We start from the raw sequence: 22631 nt of genomic DNA on the forward strand, positions 1-22631 counted from the left end.
GGGACATATGCCTAACAGATCATCAGATCGTTTCATTAATATAAAAGTTCGTAAAACTATACATATATACGAAGAGAAGGAACATTCTCATATAAAAAACATTATTCCGATCAGCCTTATATACAAAGGAGAATTGGAAAAATTATATATGCTAAGATATATGCCAAATACGTCAAAACACCCCCAAGGGGAGCTTAGTTGACCCAGTCCCACAAAGGGGATCACTATCCCATGTTTTACCATGGGTCGCCAACCAGCTAAGATAAATTTGGAATAAAAAATTAAAGTCTAAAGAAACAACCAAGGAATAATGGTTGGATTAAATGGTGTCACAAAATCACAAACCATACCCCAAAATAATAAAATATTGATACTAGCTCATACTTACATAGTTAGTCAGTTACATAGTTAGTCAGGTTGAAAAAAGACACAAGTCCATCCAGTTCAACCAAAAAAAATAAAATAAAAATAAATAAAATAAAATATACTATACATATATATATATATATACACATATACACACATACATACATATATACATACATATATATATATATATATATATATACACACATACATATACCAGCCCATATATCCAATTCTATACCCACAGTTGATCCAGAGGAAGGCAAAAAACCCCAGCAGAGCATGATCCAATTTGCTAAAGCAGGGGGAAAAATTCCTTCCTGATCCCCCGAGAGGCAATCGGATTTTCCCCGGATCAACTTTACCTATAAATTTTAGTACCCAGTTATATTACGTACACTTAGGAAATAATCCAGGCCTTTCTTAAAGCAATCCACTGAGCTGGCCATAACCACCTCTGCAGGGAGTCTATTCCACATTTTCACAGCTCTTACTGTGAAGAAACCTTTCCGTATTTGGAGATGAAATCTCCTCTCCTCTAGACGTAAAGAGTGCCCCCTTGTCCTCTTTGTTGACTTTAAAGTGAATAACTCGACACCAAGTTCCCTATATGGACCCCTTATATATTTGTACATGTTGATCAAATCCCCCCTTAATCTCCTCTTATCAAGAGTGAATAAATTCAGTTCCTCTAATCTTTCCTCATAGCTGAGTTGCTCCATGCCTCTTATCAGTTTGGTTGCCCTTCTCTGCACTTTCTCCAGTTCCCCGATATCCTTTTTGAGAACTGGTGCCCAAAACTGAACGGCATATTCCAGATGAGGTCTTACTAATGATTTGAACAGGGGCAAAATGATATCTCTCTCTCTGGAGTACATACCTCTCTTAATACAAGAAAGGACTTTGCTCGCTTTGGAAACCGCAGCTTGGCATTGCATGCTATTATTGAGCTTATGATCTACCAAAACCCCCAGATCCTTCTCCACTATGGATTCCCCCAGTTGTACTCCCCCTAGCGTGTATGATGCATGCATATTCTTAGCCCCCAAGTGCATAACCTTACATTTCTCAACATTAAACCTCATCTGCCACATAGTCGCCCAATTAGACAGAGCATTGAGGTCTGCTTGTAAATTGGTGACATCCTGTAAGGACGTTATTGCACCACATAGCTTGGTGTCGTCTGCAAAGACGGAAATGTTACTCTTGATCCCAGACCCAATATCATTTATAAAGATATTAAAAAGTAAGGGTCCCAGCACTGAACCTTGGGGTACACCACTCATAACCTTAGACCATTCAGAGTAAGAATCATTAACCACTACTCTCTGAATTCTGTCTTTTAGCCAGTTTTCTATCCATCTACAAACTGATGTTTCCAAACCTGTAGACTTTACCTTACACATGAGCCGTGTGTGCGGAACAGTATCGAATGCTTTTGCAAAATCCAAATATATCACGTCCACCGCCACCCCTCTGTCCAAGTTTTAATTAACACCTCATAAAAAGAAATCAGGTTTGTCTGACAACTCCTGTCTTTCATGAATCCATGCTGTATCAAGCCACAAACAATACCCCCAATCTATAATTAACCCTTAAAGTATATCAGGGGTTCAATACAATCCCCGTATACTAGTAAAAAAGGTTATTCAGGCACACCCCATCACCCACCCCAAAAGGTAAAGCACCTTCCTTGGGTGGCCTCAAATGGTGTTAACGGTGGCTAACCCTACCAAAACCTACTAGTCAGTACCAAACGAAATATACCCATCCCATCTCCTCACGGGGGATGATTTCGGTTAGATGGATATAATCTCGCAGGGTCTTTATGTGATTCAAAATAAACGCCCGTAGCGATTATCAGAAAGAACTGACAAACCCTCTTCCCCAATCAAGTCAAGACTGAGACTAAGGACCCAACCCAGGAATTCGGAAGTGGTTCACATTAGAAGGATCTAGCCGTTATCTATAAAAGCGTTCACGTCACCATCCACATTAAGACCATAAGGTGTATAACATCGTGTTTTATGTATCCATGTCATTTCTAGTCTAGACAAGTCACGCACCAGGGAACTACCCCTCCAGTGCGCACTAAACTTGTCAATACCTAGAAACAAAGTGTTTGCTGGATTACGACCATGATATAAGTCATAGTGTTTGGATACCGAGTGGAATTTATACCCATTCTTAATGTTTGTGACGTGCTCTCCTAAGCGGACTTGCATGGCTCGCTTGGTTCTCCCTATGTATTGAAGCCCACAAGGGCATTGTAAAAGATATACAACGCCCTTAGAGCTACACGTTATGAAAGTATCGATTTTATGCTCCCTCTGAGTGCTAGTAGAGACGAAAGTCTCAGTTTTTCTCTTTTTACTTTTGTTCAATGTACAGATCTGACACCGTCGACATTGATGGTACCCTGTTATATGTTGCAAAAAAAGGAAACATTCTTAGTGGGAGGGTCTATTACGTTAGGGGCTATCCTATGTCTCAGGGAGGGGACCCCTCTAAAGATAATCTCTGGTTTGGCTGGAATGGTAATGGAATTTCCGGCAGAATGATCTCTTCACCGTGACATCTTCCTAGCGATATCTCAGAAATGGGCCTATTCGCGTCCAAATTCAACAACAAAGTCGACAACTTTGTGTCGGGAACAAGGGTTTTCACTGATCTATGCATTTCCTCCAGTTCTGATACTTCCTCACCTTCTCCGTGGGATTAAGCAGGAATGGAAGGAGGTGATTCTGGTGCCCCAGAAGATCTTGATTTACCGAGATCATAAAGGTGGCAGTAGAAGTCCCTGGGACTCTGCCATTATAGCCAGACCTCGCACAAGGTACGGTATTTCGTCCTACCTTACAGGAAAAAATTGTAACAGGTTTCACTGTTGAATCCCACTTTATAAAGATCGTGGGTGATCTCCTTCGGTAGGGTCTACTTTGATTAATGCCAGGAAGCCGGCTTCCAGAATCATTTTACTATAGAGTCTGGAAGGCATATGTTTCTTGATGTGGATCCAGGGGTTGGCACCCCAGGAAGTATGTCATAGGCAGGATCCCTGATTTCCTGCATATGGGATGAAGCTGGCCTTGTCAGTGTTTTTTTTTTTATTTTATTTTTTTTAATGGCCTCTTGCTTCCCACTCTTGGTGCATAGCTTATTCAGGGGGTAACACTGAGTAATCCCCCTATCAAGGCACCTCTAAAATTCTTGGGATTTAAAATTGGTCTTATTGACTTTGCTAAATCAGCCGTTTGAGCCTTTACAAGAAATTCCCTTGGTTCTTTTTGACAAGAAAGATAATCTTTCTGGTTGCTATTTCTTCTGCTAGAAGAATATCGGAACTAGTGACTCTGTCTTGTAAAGAGCCATATTTGATCATGCATAACGATGAGGTGGTTTTATGTCCTCATCCTGAATTCCTACCGAAAGTGGTAACAGGTTTTTTTAATTTAAACCAAGATATTATTCTTCCTTCTTTTTCCCAAAGCCTCATTCTAGGGAAGAGAAGGCACTACATTCCCTTTATGTAGTAAGAACGATCAGAGTCTACTTTAAGGCGACCGCTCAGATGTTTCTGTTTGTACTGCCAGAAAGTCCAAAATGTGGACAGGCAGCGTCAAAATGCACTATTTTCCTAATGGATTTGTCAAGTGACTGTTCAAGCTTCAGCTTAAAGAAGAAAATTCTCCCCTCTTTCTTATGTTAGAACACACTCATCCTGGGCCGTTAGTGCCTCTTGGGTGGTGCATCATCAGGCCTTTATGGCTCAGATCTGTAAGGCCGCGACTTGGTCTTCGGTTCATACGTTTATCAGATTTTATCAAATCAATATTAAAGGTCATGAAGATATTGCCTTTGGGCACAGTATACTGCAGGCTGCAGTATGAGTCCTCCTGGCTTTCTGTTTTTTTTTTTTTTTTTGTATCTCCCTCCCTTCAGTTGCCATTGCTATGGGACATCCCACATAGTAACTACTATGGCTCTGTGTCCCCTGATGTAAGAAAAGAAAACAGGATTTTTAAAACTGCTTACCTGTAAAGTCCTTTTCTTTGATGTACTTCAGGGGACACAGAGGTTCCTCCCTTCTTGGTATACACTTGTATTGCTTGGCTACAAAACTGAGGACTCCTAGTAGTGGGAGAGGTTATATAGGGAATGCACTTCTTGCCTTAGGGCGTGCCAGTGTCCATCACCTATCACATACACAGTAACTACTATGGCTCTGTGTTCCCTGATGTACATCAAAGAAAAGGATTTTACAGGTAAGCCGTTTTAAAAATCCTGTTTTTTACTTTCACCTGGCGATCCTACCAGTAACATACTTCCTGTGCTAAGGTGACAATACTCATTGTACTGTATCTAGAGAAGCACTATTGTCAGCTTTTGAAAGTACACCTCTCTTATCTGTATCTCCATAACATAGTGGGGGTGGTAATCGATAGTTCACAGAAGATAACTGGAGAGAGCAGATACCACTGTTTGGTCTAGTGCATAGTCTTTCTAGCAAATCAACATATACGGTATATCTGTTTGCTGTAAAGTCTGAAAGAAGAAAACCTATGCAGCTACCACATCCAAAGATATTTTTTTTAATTGAGTTTATATTCACTTTAGGCAGCCACCCAACTGTGCAGGAAAATTAAATACTTTTTTTTTTTTAAACTATGTCTTCTTTTGTCTGTTTTTTTAAATAAGTTTTATGTTTCTGTCTACAGTTTGTGTTTTATTACCTCTTGGATGGTTCCAGTTCCAGTTCACTGGTGATCAGAGACTCCGATAATAACGTTCTGTTACAGAGAAAGGGACACAGGGGACCTGTATGGCTCAGAGAGAAGATCATCTTACGGAATTACCCCCAGAGTTTCCAGGTAACCTTATATTTAGTATCAATACAGTGGCGGAAAACGTTATGGCAGAGCCTGCTCCAGACACTGACCAGAAGGGGCACTATAATGGCAACTATTGCTTATCTTCCTACTGCACATAAATTGATTCCTGTTGTGCAGATAGACACATTAATGGTCAATGGAAAAGGGCTCACTTACATTGGTGGTCAGCGGAGATGGACCCACTTACATTTGTGGTCAGTGAAGAAGGACCCACTTACATTTGCGTTCAGTGAAGAAGGACCCCCTTACATTGGTGATCAGTGAAGAAGGACCCCTTTACATTGGTGGTGGTCAGTGCATAAGGGCTTGCTTACATTGGTAGTCAGTGCAGGAGGGCATCCCTACATTGGTAGTCAGTGCAGAAGGGTATCCCTACATTGGTAATCAGTGCAGAAGGGCCCCCTTGTATCGGTGGTCAGTGAAGAACCTCCTTACATTGGTTGCCAGTGAAGGAGGAACCCTTTACGTAAGGGGTCAGATGAAAGGAACCCATTTTCTTTGGTCAGTGGCGAATGGTCTGTTATGTTGGTGGTCAATAGAGAAGGGGAATAATAATGGGGAAATATAATTCAGGGGTCAGTAAAGAAGCCCCCCCCCCCCCTTGCATTTCTAGTCATTGGCTCATTACATCAAGGCATGTAGCTGCAGGGGGAGTTCCTAATGCTACCACTGCTTCTCCTGTGTGCCCAATTGTTGCAAATATCCAGCAACTGATTGTGAAATTTGCAACAGGTGGTGGTCATATCAACATTGCTAAAATTGTAATGAGGATCCATGATGATCATGAAAGATTATGCAGTGCCACAACTGTAGCAAACTATATATTGGTTAAATTATGTTTCCTCTTGTATCCAAAGAATCCAAAGTAGTTTGGGTCACTTCTTGCAGGATCTCATTGAGAGTATTGGTTGGTTGCTTTAAAACTCAGAGATGGCATTTAGAATTAGTCTTGGAGGGGGTGGGGTACTTAAGTCAATCAGCCTTACCTTAGAGAGAAAATAGCTGATGGGTAATATTTTAGTTTATTCAGCGCTAGTGTTAATTCAGTTGGGAAAACCAGTCCTGATTGGTGGTTATGGTGGTTGTTCCCCCACTAGATTTTCTATTAGTCATCTGACAAATATGCATGCTGATGTTGTACTGTAAGGGTGGCTTCTTTCTTTGGGACCTGCTGATTGGCTTCATATGGTGGCTTTCTCAAACTCCACTTTCAGGATGCTTTGCTGCGTAGTAAAGTAATTTACATATTCATGTCATCTTTCAATGTCTCTTTGGGTAATTTAAGGAGGAACTCTATTTTCCTAGCTGTCTGAACCTATCTTTGCAAAGCAGTCACTGTAGAATAACTACACTCAGATCTGTATAGGATGGTTGCATGTTCAGTATTATGTTGTGAAAGACATTGGCCGGCAATGTGTTACTTTTCAAGACTTTGCCTGATTCATCAAGTTTCAAGTTGTTTCCAACCATAGTTACACAGTTAGTCAGGTTGAAAAAAGACAAGAGTTCATCTAGTTCAACCAAAAAAAAAAAAAAAAAAAAAAAAAAATATACAATCCCATAACCCAATCCTATACCCACAATTGATCCAGAGGAAGGCGAGAAAAACCCCAGAAAGCAGGATCCAGTTTGCTACAGCAGGGGAAAAAAATCCTTCCTACCCAGTTATATTATATATATTTAGGAAAGAATCCAGGCCTTTCTTAAAGCAATCTACTGAGCTGGCCAGAGCCATCTCTGGAGGGAGTCTATTCCACATTTTCACAGCTCTTACTGTGAAGAAACCTTTCCGTATTTGGAGATGAAATCTCTTTTCCTCTAGATGTAAAGAGTGCCCCCTTGTTCTCAGTGTTGACCATAAAATGAATAACTCAACACCATGTTCACTTTATGGACCCCTTATATATTTATACGTCATGATCATATCTCCCCTTAATCTCCTCTTCTCAAGAGTGAATAAATTCAGTTCCTCTAATCTTTCCTCATAGCTGAGTTCCTCCATGCCTCTTATCAGTTTGATTGCCCTTCTCTGTACTTTCTCCAGTTCTCCGATATCCTTTTTGAGAACTGGTGCCCAAAACTGAACTGCATATTCCAGATGAGGTCTTACTAATGATTTATACAGGGGCAAAATGATATCTCTCTCTGGAGTCCTATACCTCTCTCAATACAAGAAGGACTTTGCTCGCTTTGCAAACCGCAGCTTAACATTGCATGCTATTATTGAGCTTATGATATACCAAAACCCCCAGATCCTTCTCCACCATTTATTCCCCCAGTTGTACTCCCCCTAGTATGTATGATGCATGTACATTCTTAGCCCCCAAGTGTATAACTTTACATTTTTCAACATTAAAACTCATCTGCCACATAGTCACCCAATTAGACAGAGCATTGAGGTTGGCTTGTAGATTGGAGACATCTTGTAAGGATGTTATTCCACTGCATAGCTTAGTGTCATCTGCAAAGACAGAAATGTTACTTTTAATCCCAGACCCAATACCATTTATAAAGATATTAAAAAGTAAGGGTCCCAGCACTGAACCTTGGGGTACACCACTGATAACCCTAGACCAGTGATGGCGAACCTTGGCACTCCAGATGTTTTGGAACTACATTTCCCATGATGCTCCACTATACTGCACAGCGCATGAGCATTATGGGAAATGTAGTTCCAAAACATATGGGGTGCCAAGGTTCGCCATCACTGCCCTAGACAATGTGCCAGTGGTTTATCTCCTCAATTATACGTCCAGATAAAAAAGTATCTGTGCAGACTGGGTTTGAAGTGAGTGGAATTTAAGAATGGAAGTGGATCAGAATTTCAGTGTCAGATTGCCACCAAAGAATGGCAAACTGGATGCCCCTAGAGAGGGTGGTGAGGTAATAGACTTTTTGAGCTATACTGAGACCAATGGGTAAAGGCTGGTTAATATCTACAGTAACTGGGAACTAGTCTCTAACACCCTCACCTACCCTCATCAGACGATGGAATACTGCTAATAAAGCTCTGGCTAATAGTGTATCCTGAGGTTACCTTTGTGGTTTTGAGAGCTGAGAGTGTGAGCAACAATATAAGAATACGTATGTGTCAGTAGAAGATGGTAATAAGCAGATTTGTGTAATGATTCCTCTTTACTTCTCTTAAGGCCCTCTGGGCTTGACTTTGAGAGACCCCCCTGCCATTCTTGAGAAGGCCTTACATACCGCCTGATTTACTAGTTTCTGTCTTCCATCTTCTGAGACCATATACCCGAGAAGAATTTGTACTATCTGGTAATATTCAGTGTCTCTTTTAAGGAAATTTATAGCTGTATGTGCTTTCATTCTTTAGTATTATCATCAGGACTAATAAATATAATCTTTTCTTAGCACTGTACAATTTATTATTACACAATCTTACAAGGTTGGTTAAAACTTTTTGGTGCCACTGCTTGTTAGATTGGTTGATGTATGGTGAGCATGGGAGTTTTCCTTTAATCTTTTCTTTGCTCAAGTAAATATGTGTTGTAAATATTAAAGTGGTTCTAAAGGCAGAAGGTTCTTTACCTTGAGGCATTTTCGGTAAAAAAAATCTTCTGTGTTCAGCTCTTCCCCCCTTATATTTATCTGAGCCTGATCTTGATCCAGAGCTGTGCCCAAGAGCAGTGGCTCTCTCCCCTCTTCACTAGACATGGAGGCACCTGTGGGAACCATTGGCTCCTGCTGCTGTTAATCACAGCCTGTGAACAAGAAGCAAGGTGTGGGGCCAAGCTGAGCTGTGCGTGTAAATAGACACACCAACTTAGAATCAAGTGCCCCCATAGCAAGCAATTTGCTATATAGGCGCTCAGAACGGGGAAGGAGCTAGAAGAGCTGGCGGGGGACTCCAAAAGAGGACGACCGGGACCACTCTGTGCAAAATCATTGCATGGAGCGGGTAAGTATGACATGTTTGTTCTTTACAATCACTTTTTGTGTAATTATTGGTATTGTTGTGGAAAAGGGAGTGCGCCGACAGGTATAGAATACAAACTCCTTCAATCCAAACAAATTTCCTGCAGCAAATTGGTTCTTTTCCAGAGATTAGCATTTACTGCATCCCAGAACAGATGACAAAGTCTAACAAAGTACTTGCAAAATATACAATAGTCAGAAGCCTCCAGAATACCCATTTCTCCTGTTATATACACCTAATTACCAAAAGTATTGGGACACCTGCCTTTACACACACATGAACTTTACTTACCGTATATACTCGAGTATAGGCCGACCCGAATATAAGCCGAGGCCCCCAATTTACCCCCAAAAAAACTGGCAAACTTATTGACTCGTGTATAAGCCGAGGGTGAGACATGCCTGTCCATCCCTGTGTGTGTGTCCGTCCATCCCTGTGTGTCCGTCCATCCCTGTGTGTCCGTCCATCCCTGTGTGTCCGTCCATCCCTGTGTGTCCGTCCATCCATCCCTGTGTGTGTGTGTGTCCATCCATCCATCCATCCCTGTGTGTGTGTGTCTCCATCCATCCATCCATCCATCCATCCCTGTGTGTGTGTGTCTCCATCCATCCATCCATCCATCCATCCCTGTGTGTGTGTGTCTCCATCCATCCATCCATCCCTGTGTGTGTGTGTCTCCATCCATCCATCCATCCGTGTGTGTGTGTCTCCATCCGTGTGTGTGTGTGTGTGTGTGTGTGTGTGTGTGTGTGTGTGTCCAGCCTACCTGTGTCCCGAGCCTTTGTCCCGAGCCTCCGTCCCGTGTCGTGCCTTGCCTTGCCTTCGTCCCGTCCCGTCCCGTCCCGTCCCGTGCCGTGCCGTGCCTTGCCTTGCCTCCGTCCCGTGCCCTCTTCGTCGGCGGCCATTGTAAAATTCAAAAGCCGCGCCTCCTCCTTCGCCTGTGATAGGCGGAACACTGAATTTCCCAGCAGCCTGTGTTCCGCCTATCACGGACGTCGTATCATCCTCGTCCGTAGTACGAGGATGAGACGAGGCCCGTGATAGGCGGAACACAGGCTGCTGGGAAATTCAGTGTTCCGCCTATCACAGGCGAAGGCGGAGCCGGAGGCGCGGCTTTTGAATCATAGAATGGCCGCTGTCTGTCTGCTCGACACGCTGATCGAGCGGGCAGACAGCGATGACTCGAGTATAAGCCGAGGGGGGCACTTTCAGCCTCAAAAAAGAGGCTGAAAATCTCGGCTTATACTCGAGTATATACGGTACATCCCAGTCTTAGTCCATAGGATTCAATATTGAGCTGGCCCACCCTTTGCCTGACCTTACAAATGCGCTTCTGGCAGAATGGTCAAACATTCCCATAGACACACTCCTAAACCTTGTGGAAGCCTTCCCAGAAGAGTTGAAGCTGTTAGAGCTGCAAAAGGTGGGCCAAGTATATATATATCTATATATATATATATATATATATATATATATATATATATATATATATATATATATAGATAGATATATATATATATTTTTTATTCTTTATTTAAGGATTGCAGGATATACAACAATAAGCTGAAGAAAAACATGGTTATCAGCTTTCCTTGGTACCGAACAGTACATAATGCACATTATACATTTTGAGTACATAAATACATAGCATTAGTGTTACAGTCTTTTAAGGCCATAAGTTGTTGACTCCGAGCCTCCTTACTGCCCTTCCCGGTAGCTAAGCCTGTATTGCAAGAGAAACCTCTAATGCGCTCCCATCTCGGGCTGTCCATGAGTGGCAGCCTCCAGAGTGGGCATTTTCCATCGGGGGGGGGGGGGGCAGGGACTAGTCAGCACATCACTAACAACTTCCAATTTTCGGTAAGGAAAGTGAGGAGCCAATGGGAGAGAACTCCGGCAATCACAAGAGTTTTTAACTTCTGTGGGGTAAGGGCAGTAAGGGGGTCAGGAGGGAAGATATCAGAAGGGTAAGCGGGAAGGGAGAGGCAGACTAAAGCAGTTAAGGAGGAGTAAAGCAGAGAAGAGGGACTCCAGTACATCCGGCGATCCGGGCCCTCTACTCAGCTCAGGAGAAGGGTCTCACAAAAAAGTCTTATATTCATCCGAAAATCTGAAAAGATTCCAGGGCATCCGACCAAGTCAATATTGAACCCTATGGACTAAAAATGGGATGCCATTAAAGTTCATGTGTGTGTAAAGGCAGGCGTCCCAATACTTATGGTAATATAGTGTATGTGAAAGCATATGGACACTCCACTCATCCAGCATATATTGGCAATGTTTATTATGCACCTAGGTGGCTTCCATGCATGCAATTATGTATACTATATTCCATACCCTTCCTTCCAAAAACTTTCTATCAATCAAAAATCCTTTCTAGATATACAGTTTCTTTCCCCTTCTATTGGAGTTGGATACACAATTTTACAAGAAAAAAAAAAGACAGATCGTTGCATCAACCCAAGCGATATTAATGCAGCAACCTCTCCCCTTGAACGAATATATTCTGATGGGGGGGACCGGTGTCTGAAAGAAAAGAGAGCAGTATACACAGACTGAACATTGACCAGCTGTAGTGTTTACAACCCCAGTTGCTTATGACAGTAAACCAATTGACCAATTAAAATGTTTTTCTCATTACAGTTTGTCTTTTGAATAGAATTAGCATAGGGAGAGTCTGCCAACTCTGTCAATCTTGATGACTTCCATTTTAATTTGTAAATACACCCGTCACCTGTCTGCGCATGTACATTCAGCTCTCTGCACCTTTTCACATTGTCCAGGTTTTTTTTTTTTTTAAATTCCCGTATTGAATAATAAATTTTAGCTCTCCTTTTTGACCTCTCTTATCTCTTTCTCAGATTACAATTGAAGGTGTTGCTGGAGGAAAGGAAGGTACTGTGGCTCTTGATGATCTTATACTGTCTTCTGGATGCAAAGGTGAGTGAAAGATCACAGGGGCCCTAGCCATGGCAGCGGAGTTACTGAGAAAGCATTCTGCTTCTACACGATGAATACTCATTTAGTTTAACTAAGGATATAACTTTTTTTTGTAATGAGAGGATAGAACCACTGTTTTTTATTGCTGTGTGTGTCCCAGTTATGAAAATCAACTTTCTCTAATTGTTTATGATCTTCAGTGTCATTGGGGAAAAAAAACTGATCCAAAATTTTGGGTTGTCACTACAACAGGAATAGAGGGTAAACATTACAAAAAAGACACTAAAGCCGGCCATAGACAGTTTGAATCTTGGCTGGTCCCTGCTGAACCATGTATGGGCAGGTTGTATGTATCCAAGTTGATCGATTGAACAACTTGGGTACAATCAGCCTGTTGGATTTCTAATGCGATTATTGTCAGAGACTATAGCCACTAGCAATAATCACTGTGTGTTCTCCCAGCCAGGATTGCTTCCTGTGTTGATGGGGAAACTGAGCAATTTTCTTTCCTGCAACCTGTGGTTGCAGGAAAGAAAACACACCATCTATGGCCGGCTTTATTCACGTGACAGCTATCCAGGTATTTCCTTCACATTGGAAAGATATCCTCTCACTTAATGTTGGCGTCTTCAGGACAGGAAATTAAATCTCCTTAATGAGACACATGACAAAAAAAAAACTGTCAGCGGATTTACCCCTCCTGCAAAAAAATAAAAGAAAAACATTTTGACCTTTTAAAGTGGAGTTCCACACAAAAGTGGAACTTCCACTCATTTGTCTCCTCTCCCCCTCTGGTGCCACAATTGCCACCTTTTGGGGGAGGAGGAAAAGCATACCTGTCTTTGAATCCTGTTCCTACTTCCAGGAGTCTGGGCCGCGGCCCGTGACATCACCGTGGGGCACCCTCCTCCTCTTCCTTTTGCCGAGCCAGTAGGAAAGAGGAACAGGGCCTCGCGCATGCGCAGTAGGGTTTCCGGAGTGAAACCGTAAGGCTACACTGCCGGGTACCCATACCCGCAATGACGGCGGCAGTGCCCGACAGCTGATGGGAACATCAGCTGCGGTGCAGACATCGCTGGACTCTAGGACAGGTAAGTGTCCTATTATTAAAAGCCAGCAGCTGCAGTATGTGTATCTGCTGGCTTTTCTTTTTTTTGTTTTTGTTGTTGAGAGGGACACCACTTTAAATATAATTTAAATAGGGTGTTCACGTGTCCCGGATTGCCCGGAACTGTCCATTAATTGCCATCTCGGTCCTGGGCACCTTTATTCCGGGACAATACAGTACAATATACAATACGTACAATACAATATGTGTCCCTGAATGGCAATTTGGAAATGTGGTCATCCTAACTTTAAAACTGAACTCCAGGGAAAATATTGTGCTTCTTTGCAGTGGGGTTACCCCTGCACTGCAAGGGTAAAATGCAGGAGTAGGCCTAGGGGACTGCAAAAAGCTGAATGGTTTACCCAATCCCCTCCTCCCACAAGCTTCCTCCAGGATGTAAGACTGGTCCTTGCAGCTGCTTCTTCCATATTCTCTGGTGACCTGGCAGTGATTCAAACTAATACTGAGTTGCAGAACAGACATAAGATAAGAAGATAATGATTCAGGTGGCCAGGCTGGCAAAATAATAACACTCATTTAAAGTATGTAAAGCCTGACCTTGCAAAACAACTCATTCAGTTTAAAACCAAAATGAAATGCAAAACATTTGTGTATAGATATGAAAAAAAAACAATAATACCTTTTTTTTTCCCCCTTTTATATAAGTGATCACATTTTCTCTGTTCTCGGCTGCTTAGGGAGCTGGGGGGGACAAACTTAAGCACACTGAACTTCCTAGTGAATGGCTGTGGAAGGGGGTGAGCAGAAGTCTGATCATTGAAGGCGCGCAGGCTGCGTTCTCAGTACAGTCACAACACTGACTACACTGTGCTCTTATGCCTAGTGTGATCAGTTTAAAAAAAAAAAGGAAAGCAGAGGAACACCAGGTATTTCATACAAGGGAAGCAATACAAAGAAAATATTATACTTTCTCATACAAGTACATGGTACCGCAGGCACAAATCAGGAATATGTAATGTTGGGTTTACATATTGATTTAAGTTTTGTGATGCTTTTATCCTTTAAAAGAACAAATCCTGTCACAGTGTACAGCAACAGTATATTGTTTCATATAAGAACAGCCCGTGGGCTCCAGGAAGCATTTAAAATGTCTGAATGTATTTCAATTATTATGGCTCCTACATCTCAGCGATATGTACACTTTTATTGTGCCATTCTAATCTTAGCATACTTCAGTAAAATAAGAGAAAACATATGAATTTCAGATCAATGCTGACACATTCATTAATAATAAAGATTACATGTTTTATTAATTCATATTCCAAATACACATTATAGATGTGGATATAATCTGGCTTTAAATGTGAAATAATAAAATATGCAACCTTTTTTAATAATGAATGTGTCAGCACTGATTTGAAATCTGTCATTGAAAAAATGCGTATATTAAATACAATAATCAAAAAATGAAACAAAATAATAAGTTGCATCAAAAATGACTTTTGGTTAAACATTGCTATCATTTTAAAATCTGTACTCACTGAAAATATGCCATACTTGCACTCTACTTGCAGAGGGGGTTTTATTGTTAATGTCTAACTCTGTACAATGACATATTGAATTTCTACAGGAAACGTCAGCAAGCTCTTTGAATCACCATTTCTACCTGTGAAGACTGAGATTAATGTGAGAGAATCCTGCAGCACAGTAGGTGAGGAGTGTTTCATCTCATTACTTCAAACTGAACCTGTCACAACTGTTTTCAGACACAGCTGAGACTCTTATTTATGTGCTGAAAGCTGCCATTGGCCAGTCTCTAGAAGCGGCACCAGTCCCTGGGTAGAATATTAGCATTATTATTAGCGCTTCACAACATTAGGGCATTACATTACAATACAATACAATACAATTCAAGACAGGGGGAATCAGAGGACCCTGCTCGTTAGAGCTTACAATCTAGGAGGGAGGGTCAAGTTATACAAAAGGGGAATAGCTGTGGGGGATGGGCTAATGGAGAAAATAGTGCAGTTGTTAGATGGAGGCAGGATAGGCTTCTCTGAAGAGGAAATTTTTCAGGGATCGCCTAAAAGTGGGTAAATTTGGAGACATTCTGACAGATTGGGGTAGTGAATTCCAGAGGATGGGCGAGGCTCAGGAGAAGTCCTGGAGGCGGATATGGGAGGAAGTGATGAAGGAGCTAGAGAGCAGGAGGTCTTGGGAGGAACGAAGAGGGCGATTAGGTTGGTATTTTGAGACTAGGCTATTGATATAGCTGGGGACAGAATTGTGGAGGGCTTTGATCATCCAAATTATCATATCCCCTGACTTGGTGGGTACACGTCTGCCCCATTCTGCCAGTTGACTCCGTGAGCACACCTCTGTTGCATAATGCCAACTGACAGTTATTACACCTCTGCTGCATCAAGACCATTGCCTCAGTGGGAGAGATTTACTAAAACTGGAGCACACAGAATCTGGTGCAGCTGTGTATAGTAACCAATCCGCTTCTAACTGCACCTTCTTCAATTAAGCTTTGAAAATAAAATCTTGAAGCTGATTGGTTACTATACACAGCTGCACCAAATTCTGCGTGCTCCAGTTTTAGTAGTTCTCTCCCAGCGAGCACACCTCTGCTGCAACCATTGACTTAGTGAGCACACCTCTGCTGCATCATGGCCATTGGCCCAGTGAGCACACCTCTGCTGCACCATGACTATTGACTCAGTGAGCACACCTCTGCTGCTTTATGACCATTGACTCAGTGAGCACACCTCTGCTGCATCATCACCACTGACCCAGTGAGATCACCTCTGCTGCTTCATGATCACTGACCCACTGAGCACACCTCTGCTGCACCATGGCCACTGACCAAGTGAGCACACCTCTGCTGCATCATGACCATTGACTCAGTGAGCACAGCTCTGCTGCATCATGACTATTGACTCATTGAGCACACCTCTGCTGCATCATGATTTAACTCAGTGATCACACCTCTGCTGCTTTATGACCATGGACTCAGTGAGCACACCTCTGCAACACCATGACCAAGGACTCAGTGAGCACACCTCTGCAACACCATGACTATGGACTCAGTGAGCACACCTCTGCTGCATCATGGCCATTGGCCCAGGGAGCACACCTCTCAAGCATCATGGCCATTGACCCAGTGAGCGCACATCTGCAGCATCATGGTCATTGGCCCAGTGAGCACACCTCTGCAGCATCATGGCCGTTGGCCCATTGAGCACACCTCTGCTGCATCATGACTATTGACTCTGTGAGCGCACCGCTGCTGCACCATGACCATTGACTGTCTCTGATGTCACTACAGTTTTTATTCGCGTTCATCATACCCTCTATGGCTCAAGGTCATGTGACCCAAAACCAGAATGCTGCAAGGTGTGCTATGTACAAAACACAGGTATGCTTTTGCCAATACCTGTGTGATTAAAGAGGACCTAACTTTTTACAGGTTAGGTTAAGTTTAGGACATTTTGGTGAGCAAGATTTTAACATGTTACAATTCTTTTTTTATTACAGAACTGTTTGATTTTAAAAAAGGCATAGAAGGCTGGACAGATGTCAGCATTGGGCGGCTAAAATGGGAGGATTCTAAAGGAGGAGATGTTGGTATGTAATGCATTAATGTCACCTATACAATGTGATGACAAAGTCTTCTAGATAAGAGGGTACGTAAGCTGGTCATAGATGGGTACTTCTTTCATTCAACAAGTGGGCTGAATGAAAAAACTAACAGATTCCTGTATCCACACAAACGAGGTGGATGGAGGATTTCCCCCCTTCAGGACATTGCATTCTGGCAGAAGAACTTGCTGTTGTCAGAATACATTGATCGGCAGCTGCAGCCACTAATCAACAAAGGTTTTCCCAGCATATTCATTTTGAAAGAAATTGATCAAACGTCCTTCTTCTGTTGAGCAGAATGGCCACACACTGATCAACATTTGGCTGGTTCCTGCTGAACCATAAAACATTTGATCAGTCTATGGCCAGCTTTACAGAGAGAGGAGCATATAGTTTAGTGCAGTGCTTGCAGATCACATCATACTTTACCTGTACAATGAGATGACAAGGTCTTCTAAGCGGAGCGTATAGCATACAACAATGCCTGCATGTCAAATCCAACCTTACCTATACATTGAGATGACAAGGTTTTCTAGGTAAGAGGGCACTCCCGGAGAGAGGAGTATGTAGTGTAGTGCAATGCAGAATACACAGCCACTGTTCACTTTGGAGCCACAGTCCAAAATAAAAATGGTGCAGAGCCCTAATGAGCATTACCAAAGATACAGAACAACACTACATCACAGTTTGTAGACAGAATTTCTCAGAATCTTCCTTTGTCTAGCTATGCCTTTGAACATCTTGCTGCATTTTGTTATAAGCATGAGAGGAAACTGAAGGCATCTCCACCAATAACCTTAGGTGTACTGGACCAGTAGAGGCATCTTTGGCAAAAGACTTCATGACTAAAGCCAGCCATACATGGATAAAAATTTGGCCAATTCAGCAGGGACCAGCTGAATTTCGACCATGCATGGTCACAGTGGTTGTAACAATTGACTTCTGTACAACCACCTCTACTCGATGAGCCTTCCATGCTGATCAGTGTATTGAATGAAAAAAACAGACTCATCGATGGGCTCCTTTAGTGATGCCAGAAGTTGTAGTTTTCCCTAATCGTCTTTCAGGACAGCCACTATGAGAGATAGTCTCCTCCTCTTCCTCTGGAAACACTGCGCCAGCCCATAAATTCTTACTTCCCCTGTCGGACCTCATTAGTGTTTCCTCTGGCGGGGAGACACTGTGCAGGGACCAGGCTGATCAGTCGGGGAGGCTGTGGCCATTCTTTTTATCAAGAACCTGGTTGAAAGATGCAGGGGCTTCGTTAGGAGAAAGCTGGGTTCAAACCGTTCGGATAACCGAGCGGGCCGAACGTGATGTTCGGTTTACTTACCTCACCGGGTATTGCCACCCCTTCCTATTCGATCACGGCTTCAGGTCGTGGGGGTCTCCTATCGTGTCTACAGGGACGCAGCTGGGAAGCCGTTCGAAAAGATTTCCCTGTACAAGGGTACAGCCCGCCCTTCTTTTTTCTTTGAACCGAGCGGGCCGAACGACGGGCGACGTCGTATCCGGCGGAAACGAAGGCTTGACCTCGAATCCGATCGACTTCCGGTTCCGGGTCGTGGAGCTGATAGGGGACCGGGCACAAACTGGAGATGAGTTGGGAACGCGCACAGGCAGCGTGAAACTCTGTAGTGAGCAGCCACCTGCAGTCATGTCGGAAGCTGAGGCTCAGCCAACAGACACCACCTCCAGCATTCCTAAGGTAAGAGCACCCTGGGGAGGGGTACTCTCTATCTAGGATCCCCCCACCCCAATGTATGGTTCTATCATGGGGGGGGCAGACCCCCTGGGTGGCCTGGGGGGAGGGGAGGCTCAGATCCCTTCTTTTAAAAAAAGGGTCTAGTGCACTCCCAGGGTTGTATCCCGAGCTTTGTATTGACTTTTTCTCTTTTCTGTTTTTTTCCTTTTTTACTTATTTCAGAAAGCTACGGAAAAAACTAAGTCTACGCATAGCTCTAAAAAGAAGTGTGCCTCCTGTAGGGACATTTTAGGGGAATCTTGGACAAAAGTGTTGTGCAAAGGCTGTATAGATTCCCTCGTTAGGGAAAGGAAATCTGAACAGGAGTCAGGACTAGCAGCTTCAGTCAAAGAGCTCTCGTCCACCTTCTCTTCTTTTAGATCCCTTTTTGAAAAATTTCAGCTTCCCACGGGTCCAGCTCCCCAGGATACAACCCCACCTCTAGCACAGAGTTTGCCTCCGGTTCAACCTGCTACTACAGGGGGGACAGAGGTTGCAGGCCCTTCAGGGACAGGAAGGGAACTTCCAGACCGTTCCTCTTCCGATTCCCAGGAGGGTTCAGAGGGGGAGGACCAGGATAGGGGGTCCAGGAAAGCCTCCAGATATAAATTATCCCTTGATGAGGTAGAGGACCTCTTAAAAGCGATTTATACAACCCTCGGTATCCAGGCAGATAAGAAGCCCCTAACCCTTCATGACCAAATGTATTTGGGTTTAGGGGAACCAAAGAGAAGGCTGTTTCCAGTGCACGAAGTTCTAATGGAAACAGTTTAAAAAGAGTGTCAGGATCCTGAGAGAAAGCTCTTTTTGTCTAGATCCCTTTTTCTCTTAGATCCAGCAGCATATTGAGGCAGGCACAGATAAGGAAACCATTCTGTCGTCCTTCCCTACTATGCTGCGAGGGATCGCTTACATAGCAGATGCCTCTGCTGAGTCCATCCGCATGTCGGGCAGAACGGCGGCTCTAGCCAATTCGGCCAGAAGGGCCCTCTGGCTTAAAACGTGGCCAGGGGATAATGCCTCCAAGATAAAACTATGTGGGATACCTTTGATGGGGGACCTCCTTTTTGGCCCAGGGCTAGAGACTGTTCTAGACCAGACAGCGAACAGGAAAAAATCCTTTCCTCTCAAACGGAAAACTCCCGTACAAACAAAAAAGGGGTTTCGTTCGCAAGGGCATAGGGAAACCCCTAAACCAGAGGAGAAAAAGAAAACCTGGCCCCAAAAAGGCAGGGGCAGAGGAGGGGCGATTTTTCGCCCTCCTGTCCAGCCCCGTAAAACCTAGTGACATCCCAGCTACAGTGGGAGAAAGACTGGGGGCCTTTCTCCCACAGTGGGAGACAATATCCCCCAATCAATTTATTTTAGGGGTAATAAGAAGGGGGTACCTCTTGTAATTCTTAAGACCACCCCCTCAAAGGCTCCTTGTCACACATCTACCCAGGTGCATGGCAAAGGCCGAGGCCTTGCTGGAAGCTCTGAGGGAATTGGAGAATCAGGATGTTATTCTCAGGGTCCCAAAAGCAGAAGAGGGAAGGGGGTTTTATTCTCATGTCTTCGTAGTAAAAAAACCCTCAGGAAAGTTCAGATTGATTCTGAACCTAAAGCCCCTAAACGGTTCACTGTCATACAAAAGATTCCGCATGGAGTCGATCTTTTCAGTAAGGGCTCTTCTACCCCACAACTGTTTCATGGTATCTCTGGACCTAAGGGACGCGTATCTACACATCCTGATATCGGAGGCCTCGCAGAAGTTTCTACGCCTTGCCATAGATTTAGGGGAAGAAACAGTACACTTTCAGCTTCAGGCCCTGCCATTTGGACTATCCTCTTCACCCCGCATTTTTACCAAGATCCTAGCAGAAGCCATGGCCTTTCTTCGGCTCCAAGGGATATGTATAATAGCCTACCTGGACGACCTGCTCTTATTTGCAGCATCCCCAATACAGTTGGTCAAGGATCTCGATCTAACCAAAAGGGTCCTTACAGACCTGGGGTGGCTTCTGAACTTGGAAAAGTCCAGCCTGATTCCCATCACAACAGATCTCCTATCTAGGTTTCCTGTTGGACTCAACACTGTTGAGAGTTTTTCTGCCAAGAGAGAAGGTACAAAAGCTGGACAGAGCGGTGGCCTCTCTTCAGAAGAACCAGCTGTTTTCCATAAGGGTTCTGATGTCAGTATTGGGTCTCCTTATGTCCACCTTCCCAGCAGTGCAGTGGGCAGGGCTACATTTTCGTCCCCTACAGACCTTCGTCCTAGGGGTGTGGGACCACAGTCAGGAGACTCTAGACACCCTAGTACATATTCCACACCAAGTAAAGAGATCCCTCTGGTGGTGGAGGAAAGTGACAAACCTGTCGCAAGGGCGTCTGTGGCTCATCCCGGTGTCTCGGGTAGTTACCACAGATGCAAGTGGAAAAGGCTGGGGGGCACATTTGGGTTCCCTTCTAGCCCAGGGCACTTGGGAGAACAGCGAGTTGGCTCGATCGTCCAACTGGAAAAAATTAAGGGCAGTGGGACTAGCCCTCAGATTTTTCAAAAAAGAGCTCCTGGGTCACCACATTCAGGTGCGGTCGGACAACTCCTCTGCAGTGGCCTATTTAAACAAGCAGGGTGGCACGAGAAGCAGAGCCCTGTTGTCTTTAGCGACAGAGATCCTGAGCTGGGCCGAGACCTACACCCTTTCGCTCTCAACAGTTTTCCTGAGAGGAGAGAAAAACATGGTAGCAGACTTTCTCAGCCAAAAGAGGCTGAGGGAGGGCGACTGGGTTCTCAACCAGGAGGTTTTCAATCTCATAATAAAGAGATGGGGGCCTCCAGAGGTGGACCTTTTCGCGTCCAGAAACAACGCAAAAACCCCCTGTTTTTTCTCCCTAAGAAGGGGAGAGGGAGCCTTAGGTGTGGACGCTTTGAACCAGAATTGGCACTTCAGAACTTGCTATGCCTTCCCACCTCCAGCGTTGTTGCCAGCAGTTCTGAGAAAGTTTCAAATGGAAAACACATCTCTGATTCTGGTGGCACCGCATTGGCCCAAGAGAGCATAGTTCTCAATACTGAAGCAGTTGGCGGTAGAACCTCCCCTACTCTTGCCCCCTCGGGACGATCTCCTCTCTCAGGGGCCAGTCCTCTGCCCACGTGTACGCCAGTGGAAGTTAGCGGCCTGGCTACTGAGGAGGGTTTATTAAAAGCTAAAGGATTTTCAGAGAGGCTAGTTTCTACCCTCCTGGACAGTAGGAAAAAGGAAACTCGCCAGATCTATGACAAGTTTTAACAAGTGGTGCGCAGAGAGCTCTTTCCCAGTACGGAGCTCCTCCGCAGTTTTGGAATTTTTACAATGTGGGGCAGATAAAGGGCTTATCCATTAGTACCCTTAGGGGTCAAGTGTCAGCCCTCAGTGTTTATTTGGAAGATCATTTGGCTGCCAACCTGTGGGTAGTCAGGTTCTTTAGGGCCCTGTCTAGACAGAGACCGGTCCAGGGTCTGTCCTTTCTCAGATGGGATTTATCCTTAGTTTAACAAAGTTTAACTGGACCCCCCTTTGAGCCTTTAAAAGAGTGTTTTCTGAGAGAACTTACTCTGAAGACAGTGTTTCTGGTAGCAGTAACAACTGCCAGGAGGGTCAGTGAGATGGAGGCCTTATCAGTCAGGGCTCCCTTTTGCGTTATTTTTCCGGACCGGATAGTTTTAAGGACCGATCCGGCCTTTTTGCCGAAAGTGGCATCCGGCTTTCATAGAAGGCATGAAATTGTTTTGCCCTCTTTTTGTCCCAATCCCTCCGGCGAGAAGGAATTAAGATTTCCTTATTTGGATGTTAGGAGATGTATCCTACACTATTTAGAACTGACCAAGACATTCAGAAGGTCAGACTCCTTATTTGTTTTGTTTTCTGGGGCCAGAAAAGGTTGTAAGGCGTCCCGACGCACTATTGCTAGATGGCTCAGAGTAGCCATCGAGCAGGCTTATGCAGTGGCAGGGAAAGAAATCCCAGTGGGTATTAAAGGCACACTCTACTAGAGCTATGGCAGCCTCCCAGGCAG

General features: G+C 44.0%; 1 protein-coding gene across 1 annotated transcript in view; it reads left to right on the top strand.

Moving 5' to 3' along the window:
• Window positions 1-22631, top strand: part of MAMDC4 (MAM domain containing 4) — a 123686-nt gene that overhangs the window by 37551 nt on the left and 63504 nt on the right. The window contains exons 10-13 of the mRNA XM_077477051.1: window positions 5085-5237; window positions 12057-12135; window positions 14835-14915; window positions 16745-16834. Of these exons, the coding sequence (XP_077333177.1) occupies window positions 5085-5237; window positions 12057-12135; window positions 14835-14915; window positions 16745-16834 (403 nt within the window). The remainder of the gene's footprint in view (window positions 1-5084; window positions 5238-12056; window positions 12136-14834; window positions 14916-16744; window positions 16835-22631) is intronic.

The sequence above is a fragment of the Lithobates pipiens genome, unplaced genomic scaffold (assembly GCF_037356315.1).
Source record: "Lithobates pipiens isolate NorthernLeopardFrog02 unplaced genomic scaffold, aLitPip1_a1.2 Scaffold_1, whole genome shotgun sequence".
Lineage (NCBI taxonomy): Eukaryota > Metazoa > Chordata > Amphibia > Anura > Ranidae > Lithobates > Lithobates pipiens.